At 40.2% G+C, this 19,151-nt stretch overlaps 1 protein-coding gene across 1 annotated transcript in view; it reads left to right on the top strand.

Annotated features, from left to right (window-relative positions):
- FBLN1 (fibulin 1) overlaps positions 1-19,151 on the top strand; it is an 83,378-nt gene that overhangs the window by 35,516 nt on the left and 28,711 nt on the right. Inside the window, exons 8-14 of the mRNA XM_086610763.1 lie at positions 3,430-3,567; positions 5,895-6,038; positions 6,944-7,072; positions 7,578-7,703; positions 8,276-8,395; positions 9,252-9,383; positions 9,940-10,063. Coding sequence (XP_086466889.1) covers positions 3,430-3,567; positions 5,895-6,038; positions 6,944-7,072; positions 7,578-7,703; positions 8,276-8,395; positions 9,252-9,383; positions 9,940-10,063 — 913 coding nt within the window. The remainder of the gene's footprint in view (positions 1-3,429; positions 3,568-5,894; positions 6,039-6,943; positions 7,073-7,577; positions 7,704-8,275; positions 8,396-9,251; positions 9,384-9,939; positions 10,064-19,151) is intronic.

The following is a 19,151-nucleotide window of genomic DNA, read 5'->3' as shown; positions in this document are numbered from 1 at the left end:
CTAAAGGATTTAAAAATGAAAAAGGATTAAAAGCACTATTCTTGACCAGCTATGTTTGAAGACTAGGGTAATAGTTTTTATTTACTAAAGAAATAGAATCATTGAATGGTTTGGATTGGAAGGTACGTTAAAGATCATCTAGTTCCAACCTCTCTGCCATGGGCAGGGACACCTTCCACTAGACCAGGTTGCTCAAAGCCCATGTAGCTCAAAGTATGGTGTTACGTGCATCCATAACTTTACCCGACATGCTACCTTTGCAGAGATATAAATAAGCAGCAAACTCTGTTTGATGTGGAATTGATTTCCACTATGAGAAAGTTTGTTGCCCCAGAGCTTAGAATTGTTTATAAACAGACTAATTTCATTCCGCTGAGTAAATTAACTCAACCAAAATTCTGGGTAAGGTTGTATTGTAGGTACTGATCAGTGGTGAATAATAAATTGAACAGAAAAGCTGATGAAAAAACCTCAACACAAAACCTGCAGAACATATAATGTTTTCAAAGTATTGTGACCTAACTTTGATCCCTTTGAAGTGAAATTTCTGCTGATTTGAATGACATCAGATTTAGGACAACAAATAGCTTACTAGCAAGTATTAACAATCTTTCTCTGGTGGAAAAAATAGAGTACAGACAGTAAATTATGCATGCCATTGATCTTAGAAATTCGTTATCTGAATAAGATATGTTGTCGTGGTTTAACACCAGCCGGCAGCTAAGCCCCATACAGCCAATCTCTCACTGTCCCTCCGGTGGGATGGGGGAGAGAATCAGAAGGGTAAAAGTGAGAAAACTCGTGGATTGAGAGAAAGACAGTTTAATAGGTAAAGCAAAAGCTGCACACACAAGAAAAGCAAAAGAAGGAATTCCTTTGCTACTTCCCATGGGCAGGCAGGTGTTCAGCCATCTCCAGGAAAGCAGGGCTCCGTCACACATAATGGTTACTTGGTAAGACAAACACCATCATTCTGAACATTCTCCCCTTCTTCTTCCTCCAGCTTTATATGCTGAGCATGATGTCACAGGGTATGGGATATCCCTTTGGTCAGTTGGGGTCAGCTGTCCCAGCTGTGTCCCCTCCCAGCTTCCTGTGCACCCGCAGCCTCCTCGCTGGTGGGGTAGGATGAGGAGCAGAGAAGGTCTCGGCTCTGTGTAAGCACTGCTCAGCAGTAAGGGGAACATCTCAGCATTATCAACAGCTTCCAGCACAAATCCAAAACAATAGCCCCATACTAGCTACTATGAAGAAAATCAACTCTATCCCAGCCAAAACCAGCACATTTGTTAATAATTTTAATTATTAATGTTATATTAATAGCAATGAAAATAGAAAATGAATAATCTTCATGTATGATTTTTAAATGTCAAGTAAAATGACTCAGTTGTGCAATATGTGCACTGGGGTCACAACAACCCTATGCAATGCTACAGGCTTGGGGAAGAGCACCTGGAAAGCTGCCTGACAGGAAAGGACCTGGGGGTGTTGATTGACAGACAGCTGAATATGAGTCAGCAGTGGGCCCAGGTGGCCAGGAAGGCCAAGTGTCCTGACTTTCTTGTAGTCTTCTCTTCTTGCCTGGAGAAGAGAAGGCTCCGGGGTGATCTTATCGCAGCCTTCCAGTACTTAAAGGGGGCCTACAGGAAAGCTGGAGAGGGACTTTTTACAAGGGTGTGTAGTGACAGGACAAGGGGCAATGGCTTTAAAATGAAGAAGGGGAGATTTAGATTAGATATACGGAAGAAATTTTTCACTCGGAGGGTGCTGAGGCACTGGAACAGGTTGCCCAGAGAAGTTGTGGATGCCCCATCCCTGGAAGTGTTCAAGGCCAGGTTGGATAAGGCTTTGGGCAACCTGGTGTAGTGGAGGGTTCCCCTGCCCATGGCAGGGGGGTTGGAACTAGATGATCTTTAAGGTCCCTTCCAACCCAAACCATTCTATGATTCTATGACTTGTATCAGCAATAGTGTCGAAGTGATCGTCCTCCTGTACTTAGCACTGGTGAGACTGCATCTTGAATAGTATGTTCAGTTTTGGACCCCTCACTACAAGAAAGACATTGAGGTGCTGGAGCATGTCCAAAGAAAGGCAACGAAGCTGGTGAAAGGTCTAGAGTACAAGTTTTATGAAGAGCAGCTTAAGGAACTGGGGTTGTGTAGCCTGGAGAAAAGGAGACTCGGGAGACCTTATCGCTCTCTACAACTGTTTGAAAAGAGGTTGTAGTGAGGTGGATGTTGGTCTCTTCTCCCAAGTCACAAGCAATAGGACAAATGGAAATGGCCTCAAGTTGCGCCAGGAGAGGTTTAGGTTGGATATTAGGAAAAATTTCTGTATCAAAAGATTTGTAAAGCATTGAACAGGCTGCCCAGGGAAGTGGTTGAGTCACCATCCCTGGAGGTATTTCAAGATGTGAAGGTGGGGTGCTTAGGGACATGGTTTAGTGGTGGACTTGGCAGTGCTAGGTTAACAGTGGACTTGATGATCTTAAAGGTCTTTTCCAAACTAAATGATTCTATGATTCTATGTAGAACCCTGTTGAACCCGATTCAGTATTAACCCATCCTAAACTTAAAACGGGCTGCACAATCATCATTTATGTCTCATAAAACTCTAAGGATAAGCAATTGCATCTGTTGCGTCAACTGCATAAATGTGAAAGCTGATGCATCCTGTCTCTAGAAAGTTTCTGTATTTTAATACCTTTGGGAGATTTCATCTCATTGCAAGGTGATAAAAATTAATTTTTAGCTGCTTTTATGTGGACAGGGTTACATTCATGAATGAAGATTCATTAGCTTTGTCTGCTTTGAGTGAATCATAATTTATTCACAATTTTTTATTGTCTATTCTGAACTGGAATGGAATATTAAAAGTGAGCAGAAATCATATTTATGGCCATTTAAAGCACAATAATGGAAGGATATTGCATCCCTTAATATGGAGGAGAATCAAGGCCAATTAATTCACTTATGAAAGAAATGAACAATGTCTGTATTGGATCTAAGGTTAAAGTCAAAATTTCAGTTGGACATACAGTTAAATCTTACTGACTTCAAAGCTGAGGCCATGTGTAAGCACACTGCTGAATCAATGCCGAACACAGTCGAACATGATGCTTGAGGTGCCCTGTAATAATTTTGAATCATTTAGATGTGAGAACTAAGCTTGTAAAGCATAATAAACACGCATGCTTCCCCATGTATAATGTTAATAACAAAATAATAAACCTTAACTTATTCTACCTGTTTTTACTGAGATTCTGTTTGAGGTAGTAGGTCAGATTGATCCTGGTTCACTGTATCGAATTGCATGAAGATACGCTGAGGATTAATCTGTCTGATGTTTTTTACTATGTCTTATGTTTTAAATGTGATGAAAAAGCTTCTGTCAAACTCCTGCTAACAATCTTTTTTTGTGATGTACCAGATATTGACGAATGTGAGACTGGTACTCATAACTGCCCCCCCGATTTTATCTGTCAGAATACTCCTGGATCTTTCCGTTGCCGACCCAAGCTACAGTGCATGAATGGGTTTATACAAGATGCGCTAGGCAACTGTATTGGTAAGACCTATTCTTATTTCAGTGAATACTTAGGTGTTGCTTGTGAGATAAGCTGTAGTTTCACTGGGTTAGTTTTGAGCTTCTCAAGTCATTCTTCACACACGTATGCATTGCTCTGCTATGTGTTTTTTCTGCTCCTTTAAAGACAGGCTTGGTCCCACAGGTAAGGTTTACAGACAAAAAAACCACATTTAAATAAAAGACTTACCTATGAGATCTCTGTTTTTAATGAGATTTGGTTACCTAAGGCACTTAGCTGCATTTGAACGTTTTCATTAAGTCTTTGGGGATTTTGTCTGAAATAAAGTTTGTAACAAATTTGTGAGATGTTTTATCTCGCTGTATCCAAAAGGTTTTAGCTAAAGCTTGATATAAAAAGCTGTAATTTATTACATCCTTTGTAACATACTTTGTTGATTAGTATGTATGGTTCTACACGCATGTAGGTCTTTCCAGACCTGTCCCCCCTTAGTTACAGCTTATCAAGAATCTTACTATGTATTAGAATTATGGGCCAGTTATAATACACTGTGGAGAGGAGTTTTATTTTAAAGACTGATTACAATCTGTTGGGCTAATGCCTTGTTTCCAAGACTCCTACAAAACAGATTATAACCTTTATATAAATATATTAGAATTACTGCTTTCCAGCACTCTAAATGGAATTGTCTGATGTTACCTACAAATCTACCAGTTATTCCCTTGAGTAGTATGTTCAAGTCTCAACTTAACTTTGAATTCCCCCAGCGGCGTAGCGTGCCTTGGAGTTGTGGAACTGGCTGAGCGGCAGCTGCTGCCAAGTCTAGCTCATTGTCAACCCCCTCGTTCTCCTGACCGTATCATACATACCCTGTAGTGCCGAAATCTGACGCTGGCAACACTGAGGCTGAAAACAAAGTTGCAGCCTCTGAAATGAAGGGGGCCAGGGCTTGTACACAACAAACTGTTTGAAGACATTTACCAGCCATAGCTGGCACCAGGTCCGTGGTTGTTAGAAGTTAGCATGCCTTCACTGACATTAGCAAAGCCACATCTATTTGCAGCAGCAGTAGTTATGTCCCCTAAAACGCATTTGCTCACAATATTTACCAAAACAATTTCACAGGCTGATTTTACAAGCTGTGAATCAAATGCTGCCCTGTGTGATGTCGAAAGGCAAAAAGTATGAAAACTTTCTTGTGTTTCCAGTGTCATTGTATGTTGAGAATTTTATACTTGTGTGAGCTGGGATGGGCCTGGCTGAAAGGACATACCCTTCCCCATCTTCAGACAGCCAACGTTGTGCAAGCTAGATGCTGAGCTTAGTACCATACCAAATAGACGACAGTAGCTCCTCGATAGTTAACAGTACCACTGTGTAAAATGATGATAATATCCCAGTGAAACAGTTGGAAAAATTTTAGACAGAGAAGTACTCGCATGAAGCTGGACTTTGCTGAAGGTTATGGGATGCAAGCCCATACACTCACAGTGTTGCTCCTTCAAACTATCCGGTCTTAGTTATATTGACTCTTCCAGGTAGCAAAGGCTGCCTCAGTACCCCTTGTAGCCACTGATTCCTGACTCTAAAACTCCTTTCCTCTAAACTAATAGCACATAATAGTGAGTTCCTTACCTTCTTGACTAGATACGTCACACTAGATCATAAACTCAGTTTAGTCTCATCTCATTACGTTTTCTGAGATTTTACTGTATGGTGGGTTCTTATCAGGCAAAGGATGTCTTTGTCACAAGGCAATATGATGTCCAGTTTGTTAAAAAAAGACATATGTTGGATGGATGGTAGAGGGCTGCATAGCCTTGTGAATAAATAAGCTATTTGCATTCTTATGTGATGGACAACTTGCCATAAAGCAAGGTAAGGTATTCATGATCAGTACTTGTGAGCAGCAGTTTATCTCTCTGTAAAAATGGGGTCAGCTACTACCTATATGAGCATGTGCTACTAGATAGCTCATTTACTGTGAAACACAATCCACAGGCTGCAGCATAACTCGTTGAGCTGGTGAACTGAATTGTTGATCATCAATTTGTATGTTTAGGAGAGACTTTCAAAAGCTTTCAAACAGATAAAAATGCTAATCGTATTTTCCACTGCTTTTCGGTGGGATCTGGGCCTCTCATACCTCTTCTGATCTTCACCCTGGAAGCATTATATCCATGAAGCTAGGTGACGTGAATAGATGTGTTCTTCCATGGGCAGAGCTTTTCAGATTCTGAAGGATTACATCCTGATGTAATCCTCTGAAGGATTACATAAGGAAAGCATCTTGCCTAAAACATTTTCAAACAGCAGATAGTTACGCTGACTTGTTGTGCTCTTGTAGATATCAACGAATGCGTGAGCACCAACATGCCATGTCCAGCTGGGCAGATATGTATTAACACTGATGGCTCGTATACCTGCCAGCGAATCTCACCCAGCTGTGGCCGAGGCTATCATCTCAATGAAGACGGAACAAGATGCGTAGGTAAGTAACAGTTGTGAAAACAAAACAGTTTGAAGAAAATAAGTGACATCTATGATTTATGTTGACCAGTTTCTTGCAATTTGCCCAGATTTTTCTCATTCCTGCAGTCAATTCTTGATCCTGTTCTTTGCCTCATGACAGTCCCAACAAGTGCAGAATGACAAGGATCTACTGCCTGTCCAGTATGTCTATTATGCACTGGTGTGCTTCTAAATGAGCATTTTATGCAAGTCTTTCCCTCTGTAGTATGAAATTTAGATCTGGAAAATAATGAAACCCTGTATCCTGAGAAGAGGAGAAATTATTATCACCCCCCAAAAGTGGCATTGTCTGTGACTATATTAGTGTGTTGGAACAACGCTGTGTTGTCTCAAATCTCCCCAATACAGAGATATAACATAATGCCCACTTAATGTCCCACAGAAGCCATTCAAGTGGTGTGGAAAGGCATATATGCCTTTGGCTGGCTTTTAACTGAGGTGAATTTTGTAAAAAGAGGTATTTATGCATATATGTCAATTTTTGTAAATGGCCTATCAAAGCACTACTGGCTGTGGGTCTCTGGCATCTTACACAAGCTGAAGATCTGATCCATGAATATTGAATGTGCGTAATAAAACAATTTTGGCCCTGATTTCCTCCAAAGTTTGTCTGATTTCCTGATTTCTTTTCCTTCCCAAGTCCATCAACATTAACAGGATACCTGAGAGATAACCTGTTTCAGTAAGAATAGTTTGGATCTGTGACTCTAATCTTGTGGAAGCTGAGTGCTAGATCAAAATCTTGCTTTCTCTTTCAAAACACTTTATAACTACTAGGGGACACAGAAATACGTTAACATGTTGCTCTTCTCGCAACTTGAGTGCTCAGAAGTGTACTTTCAATCACTTCTCTCCTTGTTTTAGATGTGGATGAGTGCTCATCCTCTAATCAGCCTTGTGGAGAAGGACATGTTTGTATAAACGCCCCAGGCAATTACCGTTGTGAGTGCAAATCTGGCTATTCTTTTGATGTCATCAGTAGAACTTGTATTGGTAAGTTGCACCTATCGGATTAAATACGTGCAGCCATGGCATTTTAAAAAATGATCCTGTGTAAAGAATGTTATTGCTCTTTGCATAACCTCTTTCATCTGAACGTAAAATTGACTACTATATTATTTGTATAAACCTAACACCATATTAAAGAGCTGCTGATACTTCAAAGGAAGCTGTATTAGTATTGTCAACATGTTATCTGTTATCCTGTTAAAAGGTAAGATTATGAGAATGTGTGTAATTGTTTTCTGTGATATTTTTATATGCACCTACAGCAAAACATTCCTTTGGAAGATCAAAGCAACTTTCTTCTTTATAGATCTAATTCAATTATGCACTGGTGTGCTTCTAAATGAGCATTTTATGCAAGTCCTTTCCTCTCTGGTATGAAATTTAGATCTGGAAAATAAAAATCAAACTTTTATGATGACGTTCTTGTCCAGACTCCTACTGCAGTGAAGCCAGCCTATGCATAGGCCTCTGTATATATTTATTATTGCAGATATCAATGAATGCAGACGCTATCCAGGCCGCCTTTGTGCTCACAAGTGTGAGAATACTCCTGGTTCCTATTACTGCACATGTACCATGGGATTCAAACTTTCAACTGATGGCAGGTCATGTGAAGGTATGGCTGTCATATGCTTTAATCATATAATGTGAGATACAGCTCAGTACTGTTTAGCTATTTTTGTTTGATTTTAGCTTGTAAGACTGCACTGGAATGGCATGAGAAATCAACACAGTGTGGTCTCTTTGATTGCGTGAATGCTGTTATGATTAATCAAGGCCACTATAGCCCACAGTTCCAATATACTGCCCTTTGGCTGGATCACGCAGAGATGTATGGGTCTGCAGTTACTGTATTTTAATGGGTGATTCTGCTAGATCAGATTCAAGATCTTCAAAACCCGCCTTGCAGATATCCAGATATAAAAATGTAAGTGTGGTCCTAAAGACTCCTTCCAAGTCACATACCTTGAAGGACAGTGGGAAATAATAGTACAGTGCAGATTAACCTATACTGCCAGGCCCTGTAGAGAGTAATACACCCAAAGCCGCTTATTTCCAGCATACAACATGCATACAATCCTTTTTTAATTAAAAAAATTGTCTTCCAAACTTTTGCCTTAGTCTTGTAATGGGAGTGACAAATACAGCAAGAAATGTGGGGTTCAGGTGTACAATTTTACGTTTCAGATTTAAATGAGTGTGAGAGCAGCCCCTGTAGTCAAGAGTGTGCCAATGTGTATGGCTCGTATCAGTGTTACTGCCGCCGTGGCTTTCAACTTAGTGACATAGATGGGATTTCGTGTGAAGGTAAGCATTATTGTCTTGCAGGTAGATGATGAGTGAGCATTTCTTATTTTCACTATAACATACATGAACAGTTCCATGTACCTGTAATCGTTTCATTTTAACATTTAATTCTCTCTGTTATTTTCCTGTGAAACCGTATTTAATGAAGGTCTCCCACCCATGTTCTAGTCTAGAAATATCTCTGCTTGTGAGGTGTCAGTTTTGCTGTTTTCACTGAATTGTAGCTTGGCATACTCTTGTAACTTGCCAAAAATGTTTTGTTTTGTTTTGTTTTTTTAAGGAACTAACAGAATTTCTAGTCTTCAGCAAGTGAAGATACAAACACATTTATATGTTATGTATGTAATACATAATATTAGTAGGTAGTATTTTATATATCCTCTTTTTGTGGCTGGTTCTGAACTAATGTGTAAGTAGGTTTTCCTCAAATACAAGCGGATGTGGGTGTGACCTCATGGACAAGATCCTGAATTTGGACTTAGATCTCCAGGACTTACTAGACAGTAAGACCTTGGGCAGAACACCTCATCTCGATTTCATTTTTGTGAGAACAAGGATAAACTATTCCTCTCCCTCCCTTTCATAGAGCACTATGATATACATCACTGTAAAGTGGTTGCTCTTCTCCATTTACTTTGTCTCTTGGGCCCTGTTGTTGCTTTTAATTTTCTTGACGCCTCCATTTATTCCCAACAGCCTTTATTGACTCGAGCCTCTCCTATCTGATGATCCTTTTCCTTGCCCAGGAATTAGAATCATGAAATTGTGTTTGAAGCTCACAGTGGGAACGCTGTACATGTGCACTTGGTTGAAGGTCATGAACGCATAGTAAATTAGTGGTGTTTCCTTCCTGCAGATATTGATGAATGTGCTTTACCTACTGGAGGGCATATCTGTTCCTTTCGATGTGTTAATATTCCTGGAAGCTTTCAGTGTACTTGTCCCTCCACTGGTTACAGGTTGGCACCCAATGCACGCAACTGCCAAGGTGAGTTCAAACTGCAGGGAGACCTGACTGGATTGTGGACTTCTGAAAAGTTCTAGCAAGTTTTTATGTTTAAAAATATGCCTTTCCTATAACAATATAGGTAAAGCGGTAAACACCAGCTCAAAATCTGAAGAAACCAATATTTTATAATAAATATACAGGAAATTTCTCTTATAAAGTGTAGAATGCAGTAGGGAATACTTTTTATGACATTATTAAAGAATTCTAACCAACTCTGAAGATGAAGATTCCCACTGCGGAATGGTATGAGTTAGTTTAGCCATTAAAAGGAAATATCATGCTATAAACATTTCAGCAGATATTTAGGTCTTGTCCACTTAGTGGCACTGCTGCTCTTCCTTTTCCTGTTCTTGCCTGTCATTTGGGTTAGATTTCTTCTTTTTCTTTTGTTCTTCTGTGCTCCCCTTCCAGTTCTGTAATAATGTTTAATTGTGTCCCCTGTTCTCTGTTACCTAATATGATACTTTCATCATCTGGCACTTCCAAGTAGAGGAAAGACATGTATTTAATCCACTCACCTTTTTCCATTTGGCAGATATTGATGAGTGTGTTGCAGAAAGCCACAACTGCTCTTTCAATGAGACCTGCTTTAACATCCAGGGAGGCTTTCGCTGTCTGTCTTTGGAATGTCCAGAAAATTACCGCAAGTCAGGAGACACGTAAGTGCTTTCTTTTTCAAGATTGAACAGCTTTTTGGTGTCATGATCTCCTCTGTGTCATTCCACTGCAGACTGAATACATAACGTATTCTGGCAAATATGTATTTTGTTGGTAGGCCTATTTGCACACACAGGTCTGGTCCCTTTCTCATGCTCCTGTTTCAGACTAAGAAAAAGGTATTCGCTTAAAAAATACCATGTGTCAGTGGGTTGCATCATAATGATCTCTAGAGCCAAAAGATGATGTTCTCTCTCTGGCTACTTTGCAGGCAGCCTGTTAGGAGGGTTACATTCAGCTTCAAAATTCTGACTGTTGCTTCCTTTCACACGTAGTCTTTACATTCCAGTGAAAGAGTTCTTTTTAGCTCCCTCTCTAAATTCTTACCAGTGCTGTTGCAAAGCGTTGCAATAATGTCTTATTTTTAGTACCATTTCAGCTCTGTTAAAAAGGATTCCTAGCAGGAGTGATATGTTAGCTGCTGCCCATGTTTGTGTCTCTTAAGCTAGCTCAGAGAAAGTCTATGCATTTTGGTGTGGAAAACACAGTATAGGAGGAGGGGCAGCTGATAGCTCATTTATACCCATCAGATGGTGCTAGCAAAGTGTAGAAGTTGTTGCAAAATTTCAGCTGCATAGCTAGAGTTTATGGCTGATGTGGGTGACTACTTTTCCTCCTGTTCTGTGGCTTTATGGCCACCTTGTACTCCAGTGATTCTTCCAAAGGCTGCTCCACGGTCCCCTCTGTGTGCCCTGTACCCAGGTAAGTGTATGCTTCGTCAGCTAGGGAGGAAAGCTGATAAATCACATTTGTCATCAGCTTCCTATTGCTTTTCATGGTTAATGTTCATATGCCCACCATCTTTTAGATAAAATTGAATGCTCTGTGCCTCCTCTGTAGAGCGAAGCTAATGCTGATCTTCATCAGAGGGACTTTGTGAGGATTAGTTAGTTTCCTTTTAAACCTTCATCTGTGAAATGCCATAAAAGTGGCACAGCAGATGTGTTTGATCAGAACACTGTAGAGGGAGTTCATAGTATAAAAACTGGTATTTATAAAATATGTTTGTGTTCTGAGAAGTGTCAATAGTAATTAAATTTTAAATTATATTTGTCACATCAATAGACGAGCAGTGCCTTATTATGCAGATGTTCTCTTTGTTTGTGATATTGTGGGTTCATTTGTATCCTAATTAAAAAAAAAAATGTTATTTGCAGTGGGCCATTAAGCAGAATTAGCAGATTTCTATTCTTATGGACATCCCTGAGTTGCGTAGTTCAGTTAATAAAATAGGCATCACACACACACATCCCATTTCATCTTCTTTCTAATCTATATTTTTATACATGTGTTGAAATTAATGGCTATTTGATATGTAAGGGGTCTTTTGGGGAAATAGTGAAATGTCTGAATTGTTTTTCTGTGTCTGGGTTGTTGGGCCCTGTAATGGCTTACTCTGCCTAACTCAGACTCATAGGGAGAGATTCTTCTCATGTGCTAGGGCTATAATTAGGCTATGAGTCAGACACAAATCCTGTAGCTGCTCAGTGAAGTTCTAATTATTTTAATTTCTCGAGTTATTATCTTGTTGGATTTATTAGGTTTTTCCCCTCTTAACAGCTACAGACATAGTTACTAAATTTATTGTCAAAAATGTGTTTGCATAAACCAAAGAGAGTATGAGTTCAGTATGTTTATTGGAAAAAGTCCAAATTAGTTCAATAGGGAGACAGGTACTCTCATACTTACCCAGTATACGAGTATTATACCAACATGCCAGAATCGGGGTTTTTGTATTGGGTTACCTTGTGTCCATTGGTGAACAGTTTCATAAGGCAGCTCTTTAGCGTCCTTTTTACATCCAAACTGATTTATGTATTATTGAATAATTTTTTTGAACATGTATAATCCAAGATAGCTGATAGGTAGCGTATCTTCATTAGCTTTTAGATGATAATGACATTGAATCACTTTTTCACCCAACCTCGTGCCAGGAGTATAAAATAAAAAAAATTGTCTTCTCATAACATTGCATCTGTTACAGGTACCGTTTTCCTCTCCTTTTTATTGAAAACATATTCCAGTTTCACCAGCTTGGCGTGTTGGAAGAAAGACAACATTTTTTACATTCCCATCAAGTTGGCACCTCATGGGATTTTTTATCCTATTCACCGATGTTTCCTTTGGAACAGCTATAATTTAATAGGCCTCAGTCCTACAAATTCAAGTTTCTTCATTCTTATTTTTCCTTAAAATTCTTGTGTACAGACAACAGTGATCCAGTGATCAGTGATCCAGAATCTTCCTTACCCGATACCTTTAAAGTAGAGATTTTTGCATGGTGGCTGTGGCAGTGGCGATTGCCATCCGGTGAAGTAATCGCAGGATCATCCCATGCTACAGGCATGCTTACTCAGGACACTGTACAGACAGATACTCTGAGCTTCAGGAGCAAACAGCCTGTGTAACCTTCCCCAAAGACCAGCAAAGTGCCTCGCATGGTCTGATCCTTACTGGTAAAATTTTGTTGAAGATCTTCTCTCTTTTGCTTAAATTCTGCCTTTTTTTTTTTTTTTTTCCCCTTGATCAACCTATAGCCTTGGTATTTTTCCAAGGGTAATTAAGATCTACAGCTATTCACAGTAGGACTTAACTCGCTGTACTGCCTTGCCAAACACTTTGTTTTCAAATTGCATAACAGTTTAATTCTCTTCATGCGACACTGAAGTCAAACATTTCTAATATTTAAGCCAAGAAAAATAGTAGAAAAGATAAAGAAGTGGTTATGGCGGCGTGTCAGAAATGTGTGCTGCATTGAGCCAGATTGGGAAATATTTTTATATTGTAGACGTGTGTGTGTGTTGTTAAGGTTGCCTGTCACTTCTCATTATTAGGACGTGTTTTTAACTGCTTAGAGTTTTGCCAAAACGTAACCAACGGCTGAAGTTTTACATACCAGGTGTCTGACTCAGGCTTGAGTTTTGGCAAATTTCAGCCAAAGCAGTTCACTCGTTTCCAAGAACAAGGGTAGGGAGGAACGTGGAGGTGGTTTGACATTTTTATGATTTTTTTTTTTTTTTAAACAGTTTGCTGTCATATTTTGGAGCAGAAATCTCAAATTTGTTAGGAGATTACTTTTGCGCTTTTTGTCATCCTTACCAAAGACTTCTGAAAATTCAGAAATTACGAACTTTTTAAAATTGCATTTAGCCTTTTTTTGTAAACCTTAGGAAATTAGGACCTTGATGGGTGATCTTATTCCACTCCTGTATGCCAAAACAGAATCAGGTCTACCTGGAGTATTTCTGCGAGTTGTTGGTTTAACTTTTGCTTCAAGTCCTTGAGTGATAAGGATTTCATAGCCTCGGTGGCAGTCTGTGTCTGATGGTCTTCCTCAGTGCAATTTAATTCTTCCTATCAGTAGAGAAGTCTTTCTTTTTTGGCAACAAACAATTCTCTTCTGATTTAGTAGACCTGAGCTTCTTGCAGCTCTTTGAAGTAGTCTGAAATGTGCACGTACTGACTCCATGGGCTATCTGAGCCTGCTCCCACATACGGATGCAGGAAAGAAGCCCAATCTTCTCCATGTCAGCTCCTGTCTGTCCTGGGCCGGACAATCCTGACAACCCCAGAGTTTTTCTTCTGTGCTTTCAAAGACCACTCAGACTCCATGGATAAGAAAAGTGTTTCTGTCACGGGTGAGAGAAGGATGCTGAATGTAGGGAAGGAAGGATCTGAAGGTATGACCAGGTGAGGAGAATGAATCTGGGAGACACTTGAGGGGTAGAAGGTAAAATTGGGTAAAACAATTTAGAGGCAAGGGGGAAGACAACCACAGGAGTCAGGAGCTTACAGTTAAGGATGATTGTTGCCAGATTCGGATGGAGACCATCAGAGCAAGGAATAATTTGGGATGTCTGCACAAAGACACTGAAGGAAAGGGTGTACACTTTGGGACTATGGCTATGAGGTAGAAACTGAGAGAACCAAGTGTCAGCCAGGAGAGGATGGAGCAAGAAGAGGAGGATTGGCCCTGACTGAGTAGACAGTCCTGATGCCAAGTGTTTGCGTGAGCAGGAAGGACGGTAGGCAAGGAAAGGGAATAGGAAGAAGGAGCCAGGTTGGGAAAGACAGATAGAGACAGGGCTAGGACATATAGATTCAGTGGTGAGGGCAAAATGGAGATGGATCTGTCATCTGTTTCTTCTATAGCTTGAAAATTCCTTGAGACTTTCCAGCTCCAGACAGGAGGAACATGCCATTCGTCCATCCTGTCTACTGTACTGCTGTGTACTGTATTCCCGCCTGAGCCTGAAGCAGGACTCTAGATTCTCCTTTGGTTAAGAAACGTGTGAAAACCAACCGTCAATTGGTTTCATTCCCTTTAAGTTCTGGTCTGTTTAAGACAAAAAATCTTCTTCCCTGTGCAGCTGTTCTATTAACGTAAATGTAGAGGTCCACAATGTGGTGATGCAGCCCGGCTGATGGCTCATCTGGGCTTCAAGGTGTGTTGCAACCTACTGAAAAGAAATACACACCGATGAAAGCACGAGTGAGTGCCTTCATAGTGGAGTATATTCTAGGAGGTCCAGAAGATTGTTACAGGTCTAGAAATCTACAGAGTTGAATTTCAGAGAGGTGTAGTGTATAGTTTAGTAATAATACTTGGTTAGTTGTTGAGCATGTTGAGATGGTTTCCTTATATGAAGTAAATCACAAAGCCATAAATCCTGCTACAAAGTTCTTTTCCCTTCAGTGCATGATGAACTGTATACCACTCAACTCCTTTGGGCACAGTGGCGTAAATTGCCTCTGTACCACGTGAAAACCAGGCTCAGAAATTAGCAGGAGGGAAGGCAGAAAATATTTTCTCCTCATTTCTTTGTTAGGAAACATTGCATTCATTATCTAAAATGGAATCTCTCTGGTTTTGGTAGTTTTATTTTCCTTTAGGAGTAACCAGTGTTTGGTATATGAAATTCAAACTATGAGTAATTCTTTGAAACCAGTACTTCAGCCACATAAATAAACCTAAGAGAAGAGAGTAGTAAGTGAGTTAAAATAATGAGGAATGAATTCCGGAATAAGCGTTTAGCAGCATTATGTGCTTATTTTTCTAACCCACGTGCCTAATTGCAGAGGTTTGCAAAGATATATATACAACTGCCTCACACTGAAGCAGTGCATGTTCTGCTTGGGCTCTGTGTTGGGTTTCCCTAGGACCAACTTGCTGCCTCCTCAGCCCTCCCCTTCTCCCACCGAGCCCCCCGTGCTCTCTCCCACAGTGACCTGGTGTGGAAGCTGTATGGCCAACTCATCCCTCCTGAGATGCCACGGAGCTGGAGTCGCACCCGGGATCTTGGGCTGCGCACTCACTAGCAGTAGGTTGTTGGGTTCCCCTGCCGTATGAGTTTCTTCTGCGCACTGAAGGGAAGCCTTTAAAGAAGGTCTAGAAGAGAGTACATTGGGATTTAAATGCTCATCACTTATTGCCTTTGTGGTGCATGGCCCCAGAATGAACTCTGGCTCCTGAAGGCAATAATATTTGCTATCTCTCCTTTGTGGTTATTTGATGGAACAATTAGGGCACATTAACTAAACTTACAGTGAAGTGTGCAGTGCGTTGTGTGCACCACCAAAGAATAAGATAAAAGATGATGAATTTTGAATAATTCTAGCTCCTAGCCGCAGGCACATCTGTCTCCACAAATAACTTTCTGAATCAGCAGAATGTCCTTTTTCAAATCTTAGGAAGCTGGGAGCTTTGTGTGGGTTTTTTTTTCTCTTAAAAAAATCCTGGCTATGATTATAAAATGTATTTTACTTTTACAAAAGAGTAAATCAGAACGTCTTAAAGAGCATGTAAGTGCTCATAAGCGTGTACATGCTTCCAAAAACATTTACATGAAGAAAACATTTCCAACTAAGAGATTAACTGCCTTGACTTGCTTCGTGATTTCAACAAAACCAAGTAGCCTCATGATTTCAACAAAACCAAGTAATTCTTTTTCGCAGAGTTATTGATGACATTTCAGAAAAGAATGCAGAACTCACTGTACCTGAAAATATTCCAAGAGTATCCACACCTAATTAGTCGGCCATCCTGTGAAGACTTGTGTGTGCTCTTTGCACACATGAATAAAATTAAGAATGCATTTAAATCTTCAAAGAATTGCTTTGTACTTTCATTTGCAAGTGGTATTAAAAGAAAACATAGAACACATTAACTGAAGAACTGAGGGTGCTTTTAACTGCTCTTTTTGAAAATGCTTATTTTGCATATAATGAGAAGTTCCTGGAATTCAGGTCACTTGCAACAAAGTGGTGCTTTCTTATGGGCCACAGTTCTGTTGATACCAGATACTCCTGATAGGACCTCAATTTTCTATGTCAAAATGAAATGGGCTCTTAAATTTACTTGAGGTAGTAAGAAGCAAACCATGCTTTCATGCTGGAGCATTTCTTAGTAAAGAAACAAATAAATAGTTCAGATTCCAAAACCTCAGCCTGTGGACTGAATATTGCTTTTGACTGGAGAGTTTTTTGTACATCATTTAGTTAATTCACAGTTGTGCATGAGGCGAGTTTGGAGCTAAATGCCCAACCTGATCATCCTCAAATTTTGCAAAGTCAACATCCAGCCGAGACTGTCATGTTTACCTCTACTTCCACGTACCTGTCTGAGAGGATGTTCAGATACCAGCTTGAATGTGGTGATTTGGGAATATCTTTAATCTGAAATTCATATAAACTTTCCTTGTATGCAATTCTTTAAACACTTCTCAAACCCATCAGGTATCGTGACATGTCCGATCCTCATTAGCGTGCTGGTAAACTACAGCATTCCTTAACAGCAGTGACTTTAATGCCCATACCTGTCTGTGCCATATTTTACAGGACAAACTTCACTTCTCTCAGTAACAGAAAGGGAGGAGATTGTTCTCCCCATGCAGATCACGATTTCTAGTGTTGACATTCATTGTTCAGCTTCAGCCTGTATGGGTGATCTCTTTCTAGTTCTCTGGATTTGTTGCTGTAATACAGTGCCTAGTGGTAAGAGAACAGCAGAGGGCAACTTTCTCACTTGCCAGCATCGTTCCTGTGACTCCAGGCTGCGTAAGAGCAAACTGAATGCGTAGGGCACATTCTGGAGACACCAGGCCGTTGGGTCTTGTTTTCAGTGCTTTGTATATGCTTGGCGTATGTTAGACTGACTCAAGTTGGTTCTCCTGGTAGCACAGAGAAATACTGTGCCACATCAGGAGGAAGGTTTATCTTCAAAGCAAATAAACCTTAATATACAGGCAGTGTTAGAGATAAGTTTTACATTCCTCTGTATGCTCTCAGATGATGAACATCCATAGTGCAGTATCTCGAGTGCCTTTTCTCTCTCAGAAGGACCAATTCCTTGTACATTTGTGGTTTTCAGAATACCTTGCTGAGTCTTAAAATCCAGCCAGACATCCCAAGGTAGGACACAGTCAACTCACTAACCACTTGGGATCTCTTCCTTTGTTTAATGTATGTCCAGTCAACAAAAGAATAAAACTGGGAGAAAAAAAAAAAAAAAAAAGCCAGTGTTCTCCCTAGGAAGAGCTGAGCTGATCTAAATGCAAATAAACTCTTACCCATGCTGAGGTGCCAGACTCATTCCATTGTGCGTGCAAAGAAAGGGCAACACTTCTGAAAATGGCAACGCTTCTCCAAAAGCACCAACTACAGACAAGGTCATCCTTACTTAATAAATGTCCATTTGCAATGTGACCGAGGTGCCAGGCTGAAGAATGGATGCAGTATGCAAGTCAACATATCTTTTCCCACCCCCACTGCCCTTGCTCTCCTGTCACGCTTGCTAAATGTACGCTAATCTTCCTCTTGTCTTGTGTTCTCACTTTTCTTGCAGTCGCTGTGAGCGCTTGCCTTGTAATGAAAATAAGGAGTGCCAGAGCCTGCCTCTGAGAATAACCTACTATCACCTCTCTTTTCCTACCAACATTCAAGTACCCACCGACATTTTCCGCATGGGCCCTTCCAATGCTGTCCCTGGGGATAAAATTCTGCTGTCCATCATCAGCGGGAACCAGGAGGGTTTTTTCACCACAAAAAAAGTGAACAACCACAGTGGCATTGTGGTCATGCAGCGGCAAATCACAGAGCCCAGAGATCATCTTCTGACAATTCAAATGCAACTTTTCCGCCATGGAACTGTCAACACTTTTATTGCCAAACTTTTTATCTTTGTCTCTGCACAGCTTTGATCCCTAACTTACAGACCTCATTGGCTTTTTTTCTCTTCTAAGAGTAGCTTTTTTTTTTTTCCTGATTTTAATAAAGTTTTAGTTCCTCTGTTGCATCCTGCACTTGCATTTTATTTGCCATCATTGTTACGGTTCTCCACTTTCCCCTATCACTGAACATCTCAGTTTGGGGAGATTCTCATGTATACTCTGCATCATTATAAAAAGCAGAAATTGGTGTCCAAGAGCTTACTATCTGACTGTATCAGGGATTGAAAACTGTTAATTTACTTCACACAGTAGTGGAGTTGGTCTCGTCCGATGTTACACAGCTGCGCATGTTTAGGCCTAAGTTTTCAAAACAAAATAGGTGCATAATTTGAGCTGTCTCAGCTGAGACATCTTTAGAGAATTTCATCATTTTCTGAAAATCTATTAAAAGGGCATAACTTAGGCCCTTAGGACCTCAGAGGTGCCCTGGTGCACAAGTCACTTAGAAAGTGTGGAGCCAGGTTCTCAAGCTGCACAAGTTATCAGTGCTCTGTTGTACCTAGTGAGCTTGTGCTGATTTCCACCAGGTACAGGTCCCAGTTCTGACTTTTAAGGGTGATACAAAGGAGAATCTCCTCTAAAGAACATTTATTTTGGAGATATTTCATCTTCTTTTCTGTGGAATTTCCACTGAATTGAAAAACTAACGATGTGAAAAAAGCAATGGATTTCCTAATAGTGTTCAGCTAGTAGCAGAGAGCTCCTTTCGATTTCACAGGCTATTATATCCTGGGATGTGTCTGCAGGAGCATTTGAAAAAGATACTTAATTGGTCTCATCACATTTTTGTCTCTCTAACTGC

This window comes from Tauraco erythrolophus, chromosome 4 (genome assembly GCF_009769465.1).
Source record: "Tauraco erythrolophus isolate bTauEry1 chromosome 4, bTauEry1.pri, whole genome shotgun sequence".
NCBI classification, from domain to species: domain Eukaryota; kingdom Metazoa; phylum Chordata; class Aves; order Musophagiformes; family Musophagidae; genus Tauraco; species Tauraco erythrolophus.
The sequence above is the reverse complement of the archived record's forward strand: the minus strand, read 5'-3'. Positions and strand labels throughout refer to the sequence as shown.